A 20948-nucleotide genomic window follows, 5' to 3' on the forward strand; every position below is an offset into this window, starting at 1 on the left:
CTGTCATACTGGGAGTGCTGATTGGCCTCTTAACTTTATCAGCCTCTTTAAGACTTGGAAACCTGCCTTGCTGGGGAGGAAATGTCCATACTGTGAAAGCAGTGGTGCCAAATCATTTCCCCAAACGACTTCCCCTCTGGGTGGTAAAGTGCATTTTTCTGTTTTGTTTTCATTCCATCATATTCTGTATCTCAAGAGAAAGGGTGGTGGTTTTTTTTTTCTTCCTTCCCTCTCATCTGCAGTTTGGTTTCCATATTGTTTAGTTTAAGAGAAGGTAACTTCATACACTGTGGAAATGTTTCCTACTCCCCATTAGTGATTAATACCAATAAAGCTAAAGACAAAGCTTAGAGGATAAATGACAGGTACCCAACCAATGAGATTTCCTGAAAGAGTTTTAAAGGCTAATGATCCTTGAAATGTACAAAAATAAATTGCTCCATTAAAAACTATTTTACAAAATAATCTCTTCCTAGCAGCGTATTTTCTTCAAAACAGTTCCCTGGTGTAACCACACCTGGGCAGTAAAATTTGATTCAGTGCTCTTTGCTTGGGGCCACAGTCAGATGTCCTGGTTCCTCCTGTGTCCCTGTGCCTCGTCAGGGGAGCAGCTTTGGGGCTTAAAATTAGAGACAAGGCAGGGCTGTTGGATTTTGTTGCTTTTTGCCCAGAGGAGACAGTACCCTTCCTTCTGGGGCAGCAACAGTCACGTTCAAACGGGAGTGACAGAGCTTTTCCTTAATGGGCACAGTGCTTGTGAGTCACACACATGGCTAAAACCACAGCCATTCTGCTCTAATTAAAGAGAACTACACCAAGAATGCGTAATAATTAGGTTAGTGTGTAATACACCCTCCATGTCAACAGCCTCTGCCACAAAGGTTGATTGAAATGTGCCCATCCTCCCAACACTGTGCTCCCTGTTAGGGCTGCTCAGTTAATTCATTACTGTCCTCTCAGACAATAACAGGACTCCACAGAAATCTGCAGAAAATTAGAGACTACATAAAAATATGCCCTGCTTTTAGCATGGCTTGTGACTTCAGTAGAGGAAAACCACCCACTTGAACATAAAGATGAGAGATCCCCAACCTTAATGAAGAAGAATTAACAAAAAAAAACCCTGTTGTGGGAATGCCTTTTTTTTTTTCCCCAGGTTGTCTGTTGTTGTTTAGCTTGAACAGGCACAATGCTTTTGAGCTGTGAGTGTTTATCAGATTGACCACAGACTGGTTTTGCTTATGTTTTTGGAGGATTTAATGAATAAAAGAATTAAATGAATGCTGGTAACCTTGTGTGGTAGGATGGGGTAGTTTCAGCTCTGCTGATGCTGTTCAATAAGTAGGCAGCTTCAGTGGGGATGAAATGACTGGTTTTGATGGACAGTGCAGGAAAGGATCACCCTCTGTGCACCCTGCTGCTTGTAACTATCCCCAAACCTTCCACTAATGATGGGAACCAGTTTTTTTGTCTAGCCTACTGAAGCAATTCTTATATAGTTTCAGGATCTTCATATCATCTGAAGTATGTGGGCTGTTTTTGGTCAGGGTGAGTTACAGACATCCGTCCAAGAACAGAATTTGTTCATCTAAGGAGAGCAAAAGAAAGAATGTGAAAATCATGTTAATGTTGAGATACACTTGGGAAATGAAATTACTTTAATAAATGTAAACAGGCATATGTTTGCTTTAACATATCCCACCCCTGTCCCCCCGAAAAAAAAGAAAATCAAAGTGAGTGATAAAAACCTGATTTTCTCCTTGCAGGACACCACGACATCCGTGCGGATTGGTCTTATGATGGAAGAAATGATCTTCAACCTTGCAGATACACATCTGTTCTTTAATGACCTGGAGGTATGTGGCTGCTTATTTTATTTAACATCTCTCTCTCTCTAATCATTTGCCTGTGATCTACAAACTTGTTGGTTTTTTGGGCAAGAAGTTTTTGGTTTTGACCCTAAAGAAATGGGCATTAGGTGGCTTATTGGAAGCATTCTCAGTGGGTCCCCTTGACATCTTCAGTCTGTTAAGGAATTTTTTGCTAAATACACAGTAGCAATGATGGCTTTTGGACAGGTTTGCTAAATCTAATAATGAGGACGTTGCTGCTGCTTCTCCTGAAATTTGCTATTTAATCATTTTGTGAAGGTAAATCAGCACAGATCCTATGGGGCAGGCAGCAATCAGCTGTGAGCCAGTGCAGGGGTTTTGAAAGTGGTCCTGTTCTTGGAGAAACTCATTTGCACTGCACTGCAGGATGAAATTGGGGAGTTGCAACGTAAAAGACCAACATAAAATCCCTGCACCTGACTGTCTCTTATAGGAAGCAAAAACCCCACCCTCCTCCTTCAGTTAGGATGATAAATAAAAGTCAGGTTTGTGTATTCCCAAAGTGATAGTTAAGAATGATACATCTTGTAATGATACATCACTGAGTCCTGGGCTTAAAGAGAGTGCAGTGAATGATATTCTTAAAAACAACCAAAAAAAAAGAATTGGTAAAAACCAGCACAGGAGCAGCTTCAGTTGAAAGGCCCACAAGCATTACCATATACATTAGCACCATCATGTGGTGTAATGCTGGCCTGTACAAGACAAAATAAGGTAAAACTGCCCAGGGTTGAAGCCATTTCTGACCATCTTCTGTGCTGGGGCAGAGTGAAAGGGGCTGTAACTGAGAAAGCAGCAGGAGAGCTGCCCATTCGAGACCAGACCAAGAGTTCTTTTACCAGGTAACACTACACACAGTCAGCATTTCTCTGGCACAGATCCACAGTTGGGGTGGCTGGGGGTGTCCAGCAGATTTCACTCACCAGAGCACGGCTGGCCTTGGTGCTGATGGTGCAGCCAGGGGAGGGAGCAGAGGAGATGCTGCCCAACCCCTCCAGAGAGTGGTGGTAAATCACAGCTTGTAAATCACAGTGGCTGCAAATCTCAGGGAAGTTAAAATACAAACTCTGGGCTTTCTAGCTGTGCTTTTCCTCCCAAGATGCCTTTTGTTGATGGTATACTGATGGCTGAAGAGCAGCACCTTCCACCCCCAGTCCCTCTGGAGGTATTATTGACTAACACTCTGGGAAACAGGTACTGAGGACAGGAGGACTGACAGGGGGATGAGGAATTAACGAACAAGGGGATTAGTGTGTTTACAATTACTGCCTTTCAGAGCCATCCCTGGAGGTTTTGTGTTGTTGGGAACTGTTCCACCCCCTCTGCCTAATGAGGGGTGAAAGCTCCACTAATCAGTGAATCAGATGGTTTGAAATCTCTAGCACAGCTCTGATACACAAATGGAACACGTGTGTGCTCATCAGTTGTGTTCATATGTGCATGAGACATACCTTGGGAGTACTCAGAGGGAGTGTGAGGGAGAACAGAAGCAGCTCCTCCTTGAATCCTGGAAACAGCCTGTATTTCCCAGGGAGGCAGCAGAGGCTTTGTCCCAGCCAGCAGTGCCATTTCAAAGCTGCATCAGCTCAGGCTCCTTTTCACCTGGGTTCGAGGGTCTGGTCCCACCTGGAGGGAGGTTGAGCACCCAGAGATACCCCAACAGTCCAAACAGTTCAGTGCCCAGAGCTGTGAGGGTTGAGTGAGGTTTGAATCAGTCACAGGCATCATTTCAGAACATCAGGGGCTGTGAAAACTGGGATATGTCCCCATCACAGACCTCCATTCCAACAATCTGGACCTTCCCTTCAGCGGCCCAGATATCCTGCCCTGACTCCCTTGCTCACTGAGATTTCAAGGAAATTCTGCAAGGATGAAAAATCAGTCTTGTAACCAAGTAGTAAAACATGGTCCACGTCCTTGCTGCTGCCAGTTCCCCCAGTTCCCCCCAGTAACACGAGAGGCTCAGCCAGAGGACTATGAGGTAGCGTCTCACCCAGTGTCATGGTATTTTATTAACTTGGAAATGTGATAGCTACTGTTGTCACACTTGAGTGTACAGAACAATTCATTCACAAATGAGAAAAACAGATCCCTCCACAAATACCTTTCCCCTGACTTAATGCCCTGCTCTGTACAACTGGAGTGGGGTGGGCTGCATCAGTGTTATCCCAGCCTGGTTCACAGCAGCTATTGGGAGAGGGGCTTAAAGATTTAGGGGGGTGGAAAAGAGAGAGAGAGAGAGGTGCCAGCAGAGATCTGCTGTTCAGCTGCTTGGCTCCAGTTATGTGCAGAAATATACACTCCAGTGATAGGTTGATAAAAGGGCTGATGAGATGAGAACAAGATAAAATTGTGTGTCTTTTCTGAGAATTATCTAAAATAAGTGGTGGAGAAAATCTCCTCGTTATGGACAAGAACTATCTGTCGTGTTTTGCCATTGATAGCAAGTTTAGTTACTTGTTTGGGCATTTATTCTTTTTTTTTGAAAGGGGCTGGTTTAAAGTAATTCATCAAACTCACAATTGTGTAAGGGAGGTGAAACAAATTCTGTGGTTTACAGAACACTGAAGTGGGGAAGAATTACTGTGTCTTGGTTAGGTGCAGTTGTTGTTGTTGTTGTACCAGGTGCAACACCTTTCCACCTCTGTTGAAAAATCAGCCAAAACAAGAGGTGGTGTTCATCAGCTTGCAGGCTTTGTGTTGTGTTCTCACCTCCCAGGGTCTCGGAGAAAGGAGAGTTAAGGTGGTGGGGGAACCTTCCTGATAGGAAATGGACCAAAGGAATGACATTTCTCACATTTTTGAGGCAGGGCCTCCCCCATTCAAGCAGTGAAGAATTTGGGAAGATAAGATCAGAGCACACAACTCCACTGCAGGCCGAGCTCCAAGTGGATATTCTGGTTGAGTGTCCTGTGCACAGAGTTCCTCACTGCTGACTCCCAGCATTCCTGAGCTGTGGCTGGGGCAGTGAAAGGATGCTGCTCTCAGTGCTTCAGCCCAGCTCCCCTGCACAGCACGGGCAGCTCAGCCCCCTCAGAACAAACTGGGAAAGCACTGGCAGGACAGGAGGCTCTGGAAGTTTCTTTGGGACGGATCCTCTCGCCCTGTAATTTTGTGGGCACACACCTCCTGTCTGAGGCAGTATTCTCACAGGGGGAGAGGCTGCCAGATTTCTGCCTTATCATGCATGCAGAGTTGAAAAAAACCACAGCTTTCCTGGCTGAAACACAAGCATCTCTCTCCCTCCTGTCTGCATAGGAAGGAGTTCCACTTACTGTGTTTTCCAAGGGCTGTTGTGCCCTTAGATAACAGCAGATCTCTCACACACATTCTCTGTCTGTTCATGTTTTGTGCTATGTGATACTTGTCCCTAGCAGTTAACTGGCTAGACTAAGCCAGACAATACTAGCAATATGTAAGATCTTATCTCCTTAATTTTTAAGTAGTTTTGCATTATATTACTTCATTTTTTAATTTTTTTCTTTTTCAAAACATTTTTCCTCACTGTATTTATTTTCATACTCTTCCCAGGACTGTGACCAGATCCACATAGATGATGTATCATCAGATGATAATGGTCAGGATCTCAGGTATGGAATCTCTGGAAGCTGCAGCTCTGGTAGACCCCAGCTGTTTGGAAATAGTGGGGGGCTGGCCAGTGATTCTCAAACATGCACTCCCATCCCCTCCCTCCTTGTGCTGTCTGCCTTTATCAAACAGAAGCACAGAGTCCCCTTCCTCACACTGCTGTGCCTTCTGCCAGGCCTGACTGCTCTGAGCTTTGAACCACTCTGGGAAATACATCTAAATTAGGTTGAACACCACCCCAGTTTCTGGTATGATTTGACCAGGCAGGTGTCACAGATGTGGCTGGAATGCTTCAAAACCAGAGTGAAAGGTTTCCCACTGCCCCATCTGCAGGGAGGAGCTGGACTTTGCTGTGCCAGATGGTTTCACTGGCAGAAACTGGTACCAAACCTGCACCAAACATCTGTGTAAGTTAGGTCATCCTGTTCACAGAAACTACTTCTGTGCAATTCCCTCTACCTTTCCCAAAGTGGTGCCTTCAGAGTCATGGGACAAGAATGAAATGAGCAGAACTCACATAGAGCCTTGTCGTTTGTGGTTTTACGGATGGTTTACTGTGAGAAATTGGTGCAGAAAAAGGAACATTTTTCTTTTTTTTTAGATCTGTGCTATTAATTGTGCTCCAGATGAACTGTACAGCATGTCCTGTGTGTGTCTCTGCTGCCACTTGTCTCCCCCTTTCTTTTCAATTGTCTCCCCTCCCTGCTGGCGCTGCACAGCCTGTAATTACACTGACCTCTCCCCTTCCCTCCCCCCTCTCCCAGCACGTATAACTTCTCTGCAGATGGCTTCCACAGCTCCACTGCCAGTGCAAACCTGTGTCTGGGCTCGGGAGTTCACGGGGGAGTTGACTGGATGAGGAAATTGGCCTTTCGCTACCGTCGGGTGAAAGAAATGTACAACACCTACAAAAACAACGTGGGGGGTGAGTGTCTGTCCCAGCCTGCCTTTCATCCTCCCAAAAAATCTTCTGCCCCTGCAGGGACATCTCTGGAGGAGGTGTAGGGAACCTCACAATGGAAGTGCTTCACGGGGAGCTGAGGAAGTGTGGTCCTCAGGCATCCTTTAACACACCTCTGTGCAGGTTTGCAGGACTCAAACTCAAATACCCAGTTTAGGGGTTTGAGGGGGACTCAAGTCACGAGTGTGGGACTTTATTTTGTGATTTATTTGGCAGGAAAAGCAACCTTCTCCAATTTTGCAGAATGTTTAGTAAGCAAGCAGACAGTGAAAAATGAAATATTATTGTTTTTCCACAGAACCCATGGCTGGTCTCTGTCTGAGGCATTCTTTAATGTCATAACTGTTTGTTTTTAACTCGCCCCAAAACAATACTACTGGATATCAGGATGCCCTGGGTTCCTTCATCTCACCTTGTCCCAGACAGCTCTTCCAAAAGGCTGCTCTGCTTCTCTTTCAGAACATCAGTGCAGGTCTCTGATTAGAAAGAAGCCAGACTCAGAGTATCACCACAGCCTATTTTTTTGGTTGGAGGACAAGCCTACCCCACATGTGCTGGTAATGGGACGTGGCTTTTCAGGAGAAACAAACCCACCCTGGCCTCAGGTGTCTCTCTGCCCAGGTCACTGCCCACATTACCCAGTCCTTCCATCCTCTTGCTCACTTCCCTTGGAAGCTTTGTGCTCACTCCAAGGAAGGCATTCCAGGGAGGTCCTGCAGCCTGTGGCTGGCTGAGCCCTTCCCCAGGGAAGGAGGGAGCTGAGCTGCTGCAGCCCAGGAAAGCAGTGCCCAAAGGGAAGGAGGTGGCACCAGGAGCGAGGGATGGGCACTGGGAGAGCTCTGAGCACAGACAGGAGCCCTTTGGCGTTCTGCTTTACAAATCCACGCACTTCCCTTCCTGTGCTTCTGCAAAGACACTTTCCCTGCCTACAGGTTTAATAGGAGCTCCTAAGAGGGAAACCTGGCTGCAGTTGAGAGCAGAACTGGAGGCGCTGACTGATCTCTGGCTCACACATGCTCTGAAGGCGCTGAATTTGATACATTCCCGGTAAGAGCAGCTCAAAGAATTGCCCACAGGTTTGATCCAGGAGCTCTTTTGCTTCCCTTGTTTTCCCCCCTCTAAACAAATGGGGACACATTTATAGGACTTGGCCGGCCAAGCCTGTGGGAGGCCGGTCTGCACATGTTTGCCAGGCTTGAATTATCAGGGCTTGGGGTGAGCTGGGGATGATGAACTGAGCAAAAGAGAAACTGGCCTTTTCCTTGCCTTTTCCTTGGCTCTCTCATCTGTGGCACCGTTTTTGTGAGAGCAAGATTTACAAAGGAGGGAAGGGAGAAAAGAGCCCTTCTGTCCCTGAGCACCTTCACTCAGAGAGCCCAGCACATAGGATGTTACTTGGTGGTGTTTAATTTCCCACCAGATAGATCCTGGCAAGTGTTCAGTAAGGCTCCATCACTGCTGCTAGTTTGGTTTATGTTTTTTTCATTCTGCTGAGCTGATCAAAAGGCATTTCTGGTACTCACATTATCTGCCTCTGGCTCTGCATAATCCCCCCCTGGCTTGGGAACTTCCAGTGGCAGGAAAGGTTTGCTTCCTACCATCTTTCAGTCCAGAGTGCAAGAGAGAAACACAGATTGCCCCTTCCAATGACTACTTTTGTTTTCCAGGCCCAACTGTGTGAATGTGTTGGTCACCACAACTCAGCTCATACCAGCTCTTGCTAAAGTGCTTCTCTATGGACTGGGCACTGTCTTCCCCATTGAAAACATTTACAGTGCAACAAAAACAGGTAAGAGCAAACCGATTTAGGCCTCACCAAAGACAGGCTGAAATGTCCAGCACCTGAATGTCAGCTCTGCCTGCAGCGTGTGTCCAGATGAGAAAAATGTGCCTCCTCTTGTGTTGCTTAGGGAAAGAGAGCTGCTTTGAAAGGATAATGCAGAGGTTCGGCAGGAAAGCCGTGTACGTTGTAATAGGAGACGGTGTTGAAGAGGAACAAGGAGCAAAAAAGGTACAGTCTGTGAATGGCATTTATTTGGCTTTGCAGGGACAGGAGCACAATTTGTTAATGGCAAAGGTTACTTGCAAGGTGTCTTTGTGCATCCTGGGTCTTGTGCTCCTGGTGTGACTGCAGAGGTGTGCTGGAGCTGCATTTGCTTTGGGAGCGTTGCACAGGAGTTGGGATGCAGGAACTGACTGGATGAACCCCATCTTCAGCAACCTAATTCATTTTTAATGGTGTAGCTCAGGTGAGGTGTGAAATATTGTATCACAGGAGCTCAGCTTACACAGCTGAACCTTGTGCTGGTGTCACATTTTGACTGATCCTGCAAAGACTTTCCAAGCAAATTTGAGCTTTTTTGGTTGCATAAACCCAGGAGCAAAGGGATCCCAGCAAATAAGGTGATGGGCATGTGTTCTGTCCCCAGAACTGTATCTCAGGTTGCCTCCAGTGCAGCAGAAACCCTGTTTTTCACAGTGGCCAACTGAAGCAACAATATCTGGACCCACCTAGGAAAACTGCCTCAAACTGCAGGTGGTTCTGTAGTTCATGAAGGGTTAAGGAGCTGTCAGGGAAGAGTCCAGAATGCATGACTGGGGCTGAAGTGGTAATGGGCTGCTGCTTGTGACAGCTCAGTGCCACACTTCAAAGGCAGTGGGTCAGTGGCCAGGACTCCATCAAAGGCTGCAGGGGCTCTCTGCCTCCTTGGGAATTTGGGAAGGTTCACCAGCCTCCTGTGCCAGGATTCCAAGAGCCTCTTGCTCCTGTCTCCTGTCTCAGCAGCTCTCCCATTAGTAGAGCACATTCTTTGCTGGGCTGTCGCCTCCTTTGATTGATGGCACTCATTAATCAAAGCTTCCACACACCTGAGTTTTATACAGGGGAAAAAACAAACAAGAAAGGGAGGGGACAGGCAGAGGCCTTTCGCTGGTTTGCCGACAGCACTGATAATATCTCCGCTTTTGGGAGTCATTTTTCTTCACCTGTCTGATGAGTGATAAATCTGTAACTGCTGGACAACAGGAGGGGCTGGGAGGCCAAGATTTCTTCTGGTTTAAGAAAGAAGAATAGCTAATTAAATGGAAGGGGTTTAATAGCAACCAGGGGAGTGAGAAGGAAATAACTTTTCCCCTTAAAGTGAAATTGCAGAGCAGTGGATTTCAGTCACTTCAGCTGTCTGGGTTTGTTTGCTCTCTCTAAACACACTGATAAATAACTGGAAGGAAAGATTTGTTTACTGATAGGCAACATACCAGAGGGAAGCTTGAGTTTTATTTAAACATTAGACCCTCTGTTACATAAATATCTGGAACCATTGAGAGTTTTTTTTTTGTACACGAGTAGGTCCAATAGGAAAAGGAACATCTCCATCAGAGTCATCTATCTAGGAAGTAGATGTTCTTTGAAGCTTTGTGGAAGCTGTTTATCCAGAAGCAGGGTGGTTACAGGTGAATTCTTAGTGCTAAAAGACTCTCAGGAGTGTTATTCCCATGCTGGAAGGGACTAAGTGCTGTGGGAACATTCAGAAAGTGAGCTCACATCCCCCATCATTTGTGAGGCAGGAGGCTCCTAAATTGTAAATATGTCCTCCTGCAGAGGAGGAACAGAGCAGCAAAAAAGAGACTCTTCCCACCCCCTCCCTCTGTCCCTTCCCTCCCCTCTAAGATGAGCCTCTTGCCTGTGGCACCGTGACAACCTGGTGGCCAAGCACAAAGCTCTGTTCCTGAGGGTGCAAACTAAGCAAGTTGTTTTGATCTCAGTATTAATACGGAAAAACAAAACCAAAAAAATCCCCTCTTTTGGTTTCACTCTAGCACAACATGCCCTTCTGGAGAATCTCTTGTCACGCTGACCTGGAAGCTCTTCGGCACGCCTTGGAACTTGAATATTTGTAGCAGACCCCAACATCTTAGCACTGGGAGGGCTTCACTCAGACTATTACAGCGGTTCCACCTATTCCTCAGCATTTTCTCAGTTTAAAAAGAAAAAAAAACAACAAAAAAAAAAATCCCACAGCAACTGCAGTTTTTCTTTTTTTTGAAGGAGAACCCTTTCAGTGGAAGCCTTTAAGAACTTGCAGCCAAAGAACATTGTCTCAAGTCCTCCTTCCTTTGGACAGAGGAAAAACCTTCTGCTCAGTCGCTGGGATGCTGCAGTTGCTGGCTCAGTTGGAGGCACAGAGCTCTAATGGCCTTTTTGCCATCAACAACAAATGCTACAAAGTCTGGCCCTCCCTGTCAGCTTTCTTGGTTTTGAAAGGGGAAAAGGACACAGCAAGGAGTCTCTGCACAGTCCATGACATCAAATGGGACCTTCTGAAAATAAGAGTGAAACTGTTGATTTTTTTTTTCCTATTTTTTTAATTTATGAACTAATCTCATTACTCTGGTATTAAGCTCTGTACCTGTGTTTTTAATCTGGCTTTTCGGGGCTGGGGAAGGGGGGAGGGTGGGGAAAGTCTTACTGTTCTAAATTAATCGTCCGTTTCTCCAGAACGAGCTCTGGGGGAGAATCATCTTGTGTACACGAGTAGTAAGGACACATGGCACTGTTGGTGAGAACTGTAGCTGTGTTTTTGAGCCTTGCCAGGATGGTGTGAGCACCGTGCATGTGTCTGCACGGTGCCTTACGCTGCCGTCTTGGGGTCGGGGAAAAAAAAAAGTACCTTGTGATGAGTGGAAAGGCATTAAATAAAAACATGTTTACATTTTGGGGGACTAGATTACCTGCCTTTTCTGCCACCACTGCTGGGTCTAGAGGTATGTGTGGAATATGTTTCAAGGCTGGGCTGTTAATTTTGCTGCCAAAACATTTTAATTCTCTGGGCCCGCATGAATGTCTCATTCACTTTGAAAATTGCTGATTGTTGCTGGCTGTGGCACCAGACAACCTCAGGAGGACCAAAGCCTCGCTGGAACCAGGTGGCAGAGATGCAACAAGTGCTACAACACCCTCGTCTAATGAGATCAAACAAGTAAGGCCTGCACGAGTTACAGATCCGACACAAGTGCTACACAAGCCTGAGGGATCCTCCGAATCTCTACAAAAACATTTAGAGAAACCCACCACTGAGAGGGGATTTTTCTGCCAAACTAAAGCAGAAAATCTGATCTTAAATTAATCCAGTCTCAGTCTTTGGCTCAGAAGGCAGCAGCCACACAGCAGCTGTGAAACATCAGCCCTGTATGTCGGGAGCAACAACCCAAACCCCTGTACCTGCACTGGGGGGTTTGTAAAGAGCACAACTCCATCCAAAATGTCACTTTTCTAGCAGAGGTGTTCCTGCTCTCAGGTGTGGTGGAATTTTTTTTTTCCCTCAAGATTTTCTTGCTGTAAGAATATTCATGCCCTGATAGAGGGCTGCAACTGCACTCACCATGACAATTCCCCATTTCTAACCCCCAAAACCACCTAACAATGACCTGTTATCAGTCCAACCCCAATCCAGACAGTGAAGAAATGTTACTCAACAAGTGATGGACCTTTGCTGCTGTTAAAGCTGAGAGAAAACGTCTCCTGCCGAGTTTTACACATGAATGACTTCTTATTTAGAGAATGTCAGCGCTGCTTTGTTTTAGCTCAACTTTGGCAGGTGTTCTGAGACAGAAGATGCTAAGGTAAGTGATGTTACCTGTGATCTGGAGATTGTGCAGAAGTGAACATTCCTCCAGACTTAACCAAAACTGGAAATCCAGGAACACAGAGCATTTTTCTAAAACAGTTTAATAAAAAAATTGTGACGTTTCTTGGAAAACTGGAGAAACCCAAAGCATATCGTGTGTGTCACCTGTCTTAATCACAAAGAAACACAATTGTCAAAAAAGATATTTAAGTTTAATACAAATTTTATACAAAGAAAATGTGAAAAAATACTTCCATATGCTAAAAGCAATTATGCTTCACAAATAAGGCCAGCTAGGCTAGTTTTGACACAACTGCAATTAATGAATATTCTGTTCTCACCTTTTTTTTTTTTTCTTCTTCTTCTAATACTTTTTTCCCTCTAATCTGGGGACTAGCTGGAGACTGTACAAACCGCATTCTTATATAAACAATGGGAGAAATCAACATGACTAAAAAATGTACAACAGAATGTACTGGAATGATATCATACAGTTAATTTTCTCATATACATACATCACCTTTTGCTTTGTTCAATGCTTCCGTTTTACACAACATACAAAATGGGACTACAGTCTCAGTGTAACAAACAGCATCTGCAGGGGGTGCTTCCTCTCACACTGCACTGCTTCATGCTTACAGAAAAAACAGAAATGCCATCATATAAATAAGACATGCTCTGGCCCAGCATCGAAAGTCCTTTGCCCACGTTTCCTGATCCGTGTTTTATCTCCACACCTGGTTCTTGTTCAAAGTCCTTCGGGAGAATTTTTTTAAAAATAAGCAAACTGTGAAGCACGGGAACAAATTTTACTTTCCTCAGTCTTTGATATCAGTGATCAGAAATCATTCTACAACCAGCTGCTGTTACAATTTCCAACTTCTCTGATCTTAGCCTGAATGAAGTTTTAAATCAATTTTAACCTGTAAACAACATTATATTGTTGTCAGTGTGGTTGTTATGAAAAACAATGTAAATCTTTGCGTTTCAGATCCACAGATTGGAAATGTCATAATTTGCCTGATGCAATCAACTGAAAAAAGGTATCCTTCATCACTTGGTTGTTCAAAGAAATTCTACAAGAGCTTCAAAGTGCAGAAATTTTTTTCAATCCAAATGCAAAGATAGATGTTCAGATTCTTAGTAGTATTTGATGCACAACTGCAGTTTCCCAAGACCAGTTTTCAGCGTTAGGTTGTGATAAGGCTGTTTTAAACCCTTCCTTTTCCAACTTCAAACACTCTTTATAAGTTAAAGTCAATACAAATATAAAAAGGAGATGGTACTCTAATGACATCCACAAATTGTACATTATTTACAAAAGAAGCATAGATTTAATACGGATCTTACCTGTCCTCAGCTTTTCTAAGCCAGCACTAATGCTTTACATTAATGTAGTGTAATTAATGCTTTGTACACATACACAAAGCTAAAGTCTGAACCTTTGAGGTTAATCCAAAGAACTGTGTTTATTTTTTTCACATTTCTATTAGACTTATTTATTCCAACAATTGTATGGACTTCTTGTTAGCAGTTAGACTCTTCGTACTTGGACTGGCATTGTGGTCTGAACATACACTGTCCCAGCAGAAGGACTTACCACTACAGGAATGGTCTGTGGATTAAAACCAAGAGAAAAAACAGATTGTTATGTTAAAGGTCACATAAACATGACCACAGAAATAGAGATTTATTTTCCAGGGGAAATCCAGAACAAGTGCCAATTTTGTGCAAGAACTAATACCTTTATTACCGCAGTGTTACCTCGTTCCAGGGGAGAAAGGAGTGTTTTAACTTCCCTATAGCCAAGAGTTTTTCTGTGTTCCCGTTACTTGCTACAGAATTACAGGGACAGGAGGTGCTATAGGGACTGTACACACTGGCTGTGCTTGGAGAGTGAGGGTTTCAGAATTACATCCAGTTACGTATTTTCTGCAAACTAACACATGGGAAGAGGAAAAAGGGCTAAGAAAATCCTCTGTCACTTGAAAAAGTCTTGACAAATCAAACTGGAGTACAAAAATACCCTTGTTTATAAGTATATTCTTGTTACACATTACTTAAATCTTTTTCCCCAAAAGGAACTATTTCCCCCATGCATTCAGTCTACACAGAAGAGAACAAAGAACATCCATCTGAACAAAAAAAAAAAAAGTACTTAAGTTAACTTTTGCACAAATCAATAGCAAAAACATCAGCGTTACTGGGAACTGTCTTACACACCCTGTAAAAATATTAATATAGAATAAACTTTTCACTTCCATCATACAGATCATGATTTATACATCTCGACAAATGGAGTTTCAGGACATCTCTATAGGTGGTAATTGATTCTACAGATGCAGAGACAAAGGCACAAGAATGTTAAACAATCTGGTCAAGGTCACATCACTCTGGAAGATCTGTAAAAGGATTTATTGAACCTTAAGTCTGTATCTTAGCCTTCCTCCAAAAACGTGAGAAAGTCTAGAAATGTCTCTACCATACAAACTGCGAGTATGTTCCGATACAACTCCAGTGATGCACAACTGGTGATCAGACAAACGCATCCATTTCAGTTCACAACATCTTGTGGAAGAGACAGGGAGGGAGACTCTGAGGAAACCTGAAAGGGATGCACAGATCTTCCCCCAGTGGTAGTGTGACATTCCAAAGAGAACACGGAAGAAGAAACACAAGTTCAGTGAAGCCCAATGTTTCCCCACACTGATTCAAGAAACCACACGAGTGTCTAAATAGTATTCCACAAAGACAGAGTCTGTGCCTTCCAGAAGCCTACTCATTCCATCCCCTGGAATGCAAAGATGATGGACTCGTATTTTTACATTATTTTAACTGCAGGAAGAATCAAAACCAAACATGGAACCGATTTTCTAAACAAATCCCAGATTGCTGCCATTCTGTAATGATTTCAGATGCGCACACAGGGTTCAATGGAAATGCTACCCAGAAGATTCACTGGGAGTTGCTCAGAGGAAGGAATTCCTAGTCGGACACAAAGTGCAAACTGAACCCTAAAGAAGCCATTATGTAAGTCACTGTCAGTACTAGAGGTGGGGAAACTAGGGTTGCCACAGTCGCCTTTTAAATACACACACTTACACACATGAAGATAATTTAAAGTTTCAGTTCTTAGCGCGATCGGAATATGGAATGTGCGAGACTCCTTACATGTGTTAAGATCATTCCCTGAGAGGTAAATTTTCCACCTCTGCCAGTTTTACACATATGTACATTTTGCATACATATTAAAACATGCACTAAGGTTTAAAATCACTTAAATTGCACGTGCAGTCATTAGAATTACAGAGGTGTCTGTCGCTGTGCAAGACTAATGCAAATGTGTACAAAGTTATAAACATGCACAAATAAAGTTGGAAACCTTTCAGACCTTCCCATTCTGCTTTACACAACTCGGTACACTTTGTGTTACAGAAAACCGATGAAAAGTAACTGCCATTTTTCTGAGTACACAAAACCACCTTAGGATCTTACAGCCCTCGCAGCTATTCACCCAAAAAAAAAAAAAAAAAAAAAAGCCTAACGTCTTGGATGCCTGCTGTTGGACTTTGAAACACATATAAAACCTTGTTGGTAATGGTAGTTCAGTCCAAGCAATTCAGGGCCAACGCTGCAAAGGTGCACAGTGCTCTCAGTTGAGACCAAGTGAGTGGAGTTAAAATGCTGTGAGGAGTGTGGGATGGCAGGATCCCCACTAAGAGCACGATCCCCACTAAGTTGGTGTGGAATATGATGACTGTGAAACACTCTCTGTCCTCGTGCATGTGGTGTATTCACTGACACACACACAGGGGTGTGTCCTGCAGCTGGTGGGGGTGTGCACAAGGAGAGAGACAGAGAGAGAACTTGGACAGCACATCAGGCCTCCCAGTCACAGTGTGGTTACGGTACACTGTTAAAATACCGTTAAACTGTTAAAATAGCACATAGGTACTGTTATAAATCATCTGACTGCAGTCAGAAGTGAACTGATGTTCCCCACACGTGGGCTCCCCTGCTGAACCCCACCTGAGGCAGCGCCGTGACCAGGGCAGTGCCAGCTCAGGCCACACTGACTGACATGAGCCCTGCAGAGCACAGCCAGCTGAAATAATGGGCTATTATGGTGCACAAAATACAAAAATCAAACTCACTTCTGTCCCATCTCCTGTGACTGACACTAAGGAATTCAAGTGTCCTTGGTTAAGCCTTTGATGGGAAAAAAAAAAAAAAAAAAGATCTGATTCCAATGCGATTTCTCATCATTTTGTAACACTAATGTGCAAGACTCCATGGCAGAGACACTGCATGACAAATGCATATTCTCTTTTATAGGTACTGAGATGTCACAGGAATATCAAGCATAGCTCAGAAATAATTAAATCTCTATAGGATACCATAGACAAAAAAAGATATTTAAAAGATATTTAAAATGAATTCTATATATTTACATTGATGATGTCATCAAGTATATACATGAAATAAACCAATAATGTGAAATGGCATCTGCCTGTCCTCAGTGCCTTCACCAGACAATGATTTCTGGATCCTTGCAATCCTGAATGGAATGAAGGGGTGGAATGTTGCACAGCAAAAGAAAACATTTTGCACTGCAAGTTGAGACTATACCAGTGAATTCATCTCTTGATAGGAGAGCAGACAGAGACAACCCCCCAGAGATACTGAGCAATTTTAATGCCAGGCACGGCACTGCTGCAGACTTCAAATTATGATGATGTACTTACAATTGTGGGTTGAGTAGTTGGAATATAGGTGGTGGTCTGCAGTACCTGGACCAGTTTTATAGGCTGGTTGCCTGTCACACCTGTTGCTATCTGCAGAGCAGCAGAAGCCTCAGCTTTTACATAAATTCCACCTAGGTGCTGTTATTACGATATGAAATTTATGTTGGATGTTTTCTTTGCATTAAAAATCTGCGTCTTAATGAATTCACAGGTCACTCTTTTGTTAATGAAACAGAATTCAAACTGTGAACATGATCCATGTATGCAGCATGATGTTTCAGGTAGAACACCTACGTGAAAGCAATCCCAGGTTTGTACAACTGGAATATTCCCTGGCAAGCTCTAGGTCTCACATTCCCTATTTCCCCGGTAATACAAAGCTTGTGCCGCCAGAACAATGCAAACAAACATCAGCCAAATGAGCCAGAGTTTAACCAACTTCACCAAAGTATTCAAGTGGAACAGCACATCCTTCTTCCCCCTCTTCAAATCCGTTTCCCCAAGTTACTCCCTTAGGTGACATGTCAAGCCCAGAGATCTAACACCAGACAGTAGCAAAAGTGTCAAGAAATGAACACAGCTCTCTAGATTACTACGCTTCCCAATTCTACAGGACTATCTCAATGAGACATCATGCTGGAATCACAATACTACAAAATTAGTTTGCTTTTAATATTTTAAAATACATCAAGGCTCCTACTGATGTGGAGGATCACGTGTAAAGGGTTTGAAGGATCAGCCCCCCCTCCCCCCACTAAAATTTTTCGTTTAATAAATCTTGCAAGGGGAGGAAAAAAAAAAAATGATGCCGAAATTGCTAATAGTCAAGCCCTACCTATAAAGCAGAATCTTCTCTATAAACATTTTCTATATATGCAATGTTAAGTCCCTTTTATTTAGAGCATTTTGCTCATCCTTGCCTACTGAATACTATGAGAGTAGGTGCTATGGAGGATTTCGAAACTGCTCCGTTAACCGTAGATCCAGGTGAACTGCTGTATCAGTGTTATGGAACATTGTGGTACCCTAATGACAGTCTGTGGTGATAAAGTAAGTTGATTTGAATGCAGGTCTTGAGCTTGGCCTCTGAACCCCCAGGCAAGAAGGGCTTGGAAGTGCTGCAGTCAGTATTGCTTATCAGAAGGCAACTTGTATCGAAAGATCCAGACCAGAAGCTACACTGATGGATCCTGGAGAGAGAGAGAGAAAGAGGTCCAGTCCCCTCTGGCTGGAAGGATGAGTCAAGCCAACATAAGGTTTTACTGGGAATAAAAGAAGGGGAAAGGGTGTTCCCAGAGGACAGAAGGAGATTGGTTTTTTGGTTTTTTTTTTGATAAGATGAAGAATAAAAACCACAACTCTCTCTGACTCCCCAAACACACACTTTGAAATATGCAAATGGTCATAAATTCCTGGCTTATCCAGGGAAGCCTTCAGGGGTAGGTTTCAGAGAAATCTTAACACATTATTTTTGTTTGAAGTGATGATACTCACCGTAACACTCTCTTTGCTTTTATCAGCTGAACCTTCCTTTTCCTTAGGGGTGCTGGCTGTTTCTGTGGGTGTAGACTGCACACTTGAACTGGGCTGGGATGATTTATTTAGTGTTTCTGTGCTAATTTCAGTATCTGTTTCTTGCTGTGTCGCAGTAGCTAAAATAAAGGAAAAAAGAGAAAGTAGCCATTACTCCTGTGCACAGTCCAGTCCCTCCTCACAGGCACCCCTGCAGGTGAAGAAGGGGGTCCCTGTGTACCCCCCCAAACCCCTGAGGTGTGAAACAGGCAGCCCAGAGCATCCTTACCTGACTGCGTGCAGGATTTCATGTGCTCAGGCCAGTGAGCTTGTTGGCAGGGGTAGTCACAGTAGCTGGTATTCCAACAGCAGTAAAAGATGGCCTCTTTCTTGCAGTTGGCACACCACTGCTTCTTCTTGGTTTCATCCACTGCTTGTTGCTTTTCCAGTTCCAGCTGCTTCTTCACCTCGGCAATCAAACGGTCTCGTTCCTGCTCCAGGCTCTGACGCATTTCAGCCATCGTCAGTTCTGCTCAAAAGGCAGAGAAAGGTGGGTTTGCATTCCCCACCCCACAACAGCAAGGTGCAAACCAGTAATATTTCATGAGTTGAAACACAATTAGAGCTAATAGTCAAAATATTCCCTGAGTTTGGGCATCTCTGTTTCATACCTACTCAACAAATGCAAGACTTCCACCTTCTTTTCTTATTCTGGCACCAAGGTTTTTACCCTGAACCATTTACCTTCCATTTGTTTAACACTTTAGTTCTACATGTCCCACAAGGGACCAGAATCCAGCATAAACACAGAAAGGACATATGCAGGTGCTAACAGACTTTGCCTTTACAAGCCTAAACTTGTTCTGCTCCAATATTCAGAAAATTATATTTATTCTCCTGTCTCACGTGTTCATTGTATCTTGGTTTCTGTACAAAAAACCCTGAAAGTTCCAAGAGGGACACCAACAAAGATGTAACAACTCATGGCTACATGAATGAGGTGGTAAATTTGAGCCTTTAGGATTGCTCTGAGAGTCAGCCACTACTGATGCAGTTATAAATTGATATCTCAGTCACCTGGAGTGAAATACCTTAACAGAATCCTCACAAAAGTAGGCAAATACAAATAAAGCATTCCAGCTCCAGCCACCTGGACTCAGGGTGAATCTTTGGCTCTCAAGTAGACATACTTTCCAAACACTGTTAAAGTTTTGTACTTAAATCAGGAGCTTAAGACTGGTGGCAAAGTGTTTAAAGAATTTTCCTTGTATTTCTGAGCACACTTAGACATTCAGCTCTGTGAATTCAGCAGATGAGTTGCTGCCATACCCAAGTGACTCTGAAGAATGTTATCACTGGACAGCAGCAGTGGAAAAACTGGTCTACCCTGATTTGAAAGAGCAAAATGTTACTAAATGAACCAGAGACACGAGTCTGAATATGGAGTTATTCAGCCCTTAATGCACTTCCAGATGTGCTCTGCAAAAAGGAGAGTCTAAAAATTGGACAAGGACACTAAGGCTGTTTGGACTGTGTGTAGATTAAAGGAGACTTGGATCACACAACTGCAACCTCCTTCCTACAGTCAGTGCATTAAAAAAGATAATTTAAGAAGAATCACATTTTAATCAGGGTTTCATTTCCTGCCAGTATGGCTGAGTGAATGTAGAGATGAAAATCCCCCTCCTAGGAGGAATATTCTTTTATCTGTTTAAGGGAGCATTTTGACCTCATTCCACTGACAGTCTGGCACCAAGATTGAGTCAGGGTTGTCTATTCACTTTCAATAAATAAATAAATAAAGTCTATACTCCAACAGCTGATAGGAACAAAAATGCCAGCTACAGTCTGTAAATTGGCTATATTAACAGAATTTGGTTCCTATGAGAATTAGCACAAAATAATCAGCACAAAATATCTCATGAAGAGGATTATCTAATGATGCATAAAACAGTCATTCTGCCCATCAAAGGCTTGGCCTGAATTTGTCTCAGAGGGCTGAAAAACCTGGTCCTTCTCCTGCACAGATAAAGTAACTTTGGATTCAGACTCCAAAGGTGTGCACTAACATCAGCACAGGACATTACATAAGGTTTTCTGTTCTGTCAACAATTTGTACCATCATGTGATGAAGGTAACACACACAGTTCAAGCATTTCCACCTTCTGTGTAGGACAAAACCTGCCCCACTGTTTTGGACTCCATTTTCATACCTAGGTTATGCTTCATTTCTGAGAGCTCCTGTTGATGCAGCCATTGAAGTTTTTCTATCTCAATCCTCAAACGCCGAATCTGAATATTAACAATTTAATAGTCAGTAGTAATAGGGAGGGTATATAATAATTATAGAATAATAATAATTATACAAATAATTATACAAAAACCCAGGCCCAAAAAAATGAGCCTGATCATCACTTATATCAAGGCTTCTTCACATTAACATGAGGACAAGACCATAACAATCCCCAAACAAAAGTCTGAAGTGTTCTGAATATTTGTCTGCTGCATTTGCTTATTATAAAGAGCACAGGATTGTCTGAAAACAAAAAGAACTGTCTGTGAAACTTGCTCTTGCTTCCTCTGAAACTGCCAGGTATTTTAATTTCTGACTGGAATCTGCTATTTT

At 43.5% G+C, this 20948-nt stretch overlaps 2 protein-coding genes across 12 annotated transcripts in view; one reads left to right on the top strand and one right to left on the bottom strand.

Annotated features, from left to right (window-relative positions):
* The window catches only part of EYA2 (EYA transcriptional coactivator and phosphatase 2), a 74530-nt gene extending 63365 nt beyond the window's left edge, over nt 1-11165 (top strand). For all 11 annotated transcript variants that reach the window (XM_050313763.1, XM_050313771.1, XM_050313760.1 and 8 more), the window contains 7 exons: nt 1767-1856; nt 5424-5482; nt 6245-6405; nt 7374-7488; nt 8109-8230; nt 8352-8452; nt 10258-11165. In XM_050313763.1, the coding sequence (XP_050169720.1) occupies nt 1767-1856; nt 5424-5482; nt 6245-6405; nt 7374-7488; nt 8109-8230; nt 8352-8452; nt 10258-10338 (729 nt within the window). In that variant the 3' untranslated portion in view covers nt 10339-11165. The remainder of the gene's footprint in view (nt 1-1766; nt 1857-5423; nt 5483-6244; nt 6406-7373; nt 7489-8108; nt 8231-8351; nt 8453-10257) is intronic.
* Nucleotides 11166-12255: 1090 nt separating this feature from the next.
* The window catches only part of ZMYND8 (zinc finger MYND-type containing 8), a 47367-nt gene continuing 38674 nt past the window's right edge, over nt 12256-20948 (bottom strand). Inside the window, 4 exon segments of the mRNA XM_050313754.1 lie at nt 12256-18000; nt 18305-18462; nt 18612-18851; nt 20536-20614. Of these exon segments, the coding sequence (XP_050169711.1) occupies nt 17986-18000; nt 18305-18462; nt 18612-18851; nt 20536-20614 (492 nt within the window). The 3' untranslated portion in view covers nt 12256-17985.

The sequence above is a fragment of the Myiozetetes cayanensis genome, unplaced genomic scaffold (genome assembly GCF_022539395.1).
Source record: "Myiozetetes cayanensis isolate MyiCay16 unplaced genomic scaffold, myiCay2020 scf19, whole genome shotgun sequence".
NCBI classification, from domain to species: domain Eukaryota; kingdom Metazoa; phylum Chordata; class Aves; order Passeriformes; family Tyrannidae; genus Myiozetetes; species Myiozetetes cayanensis.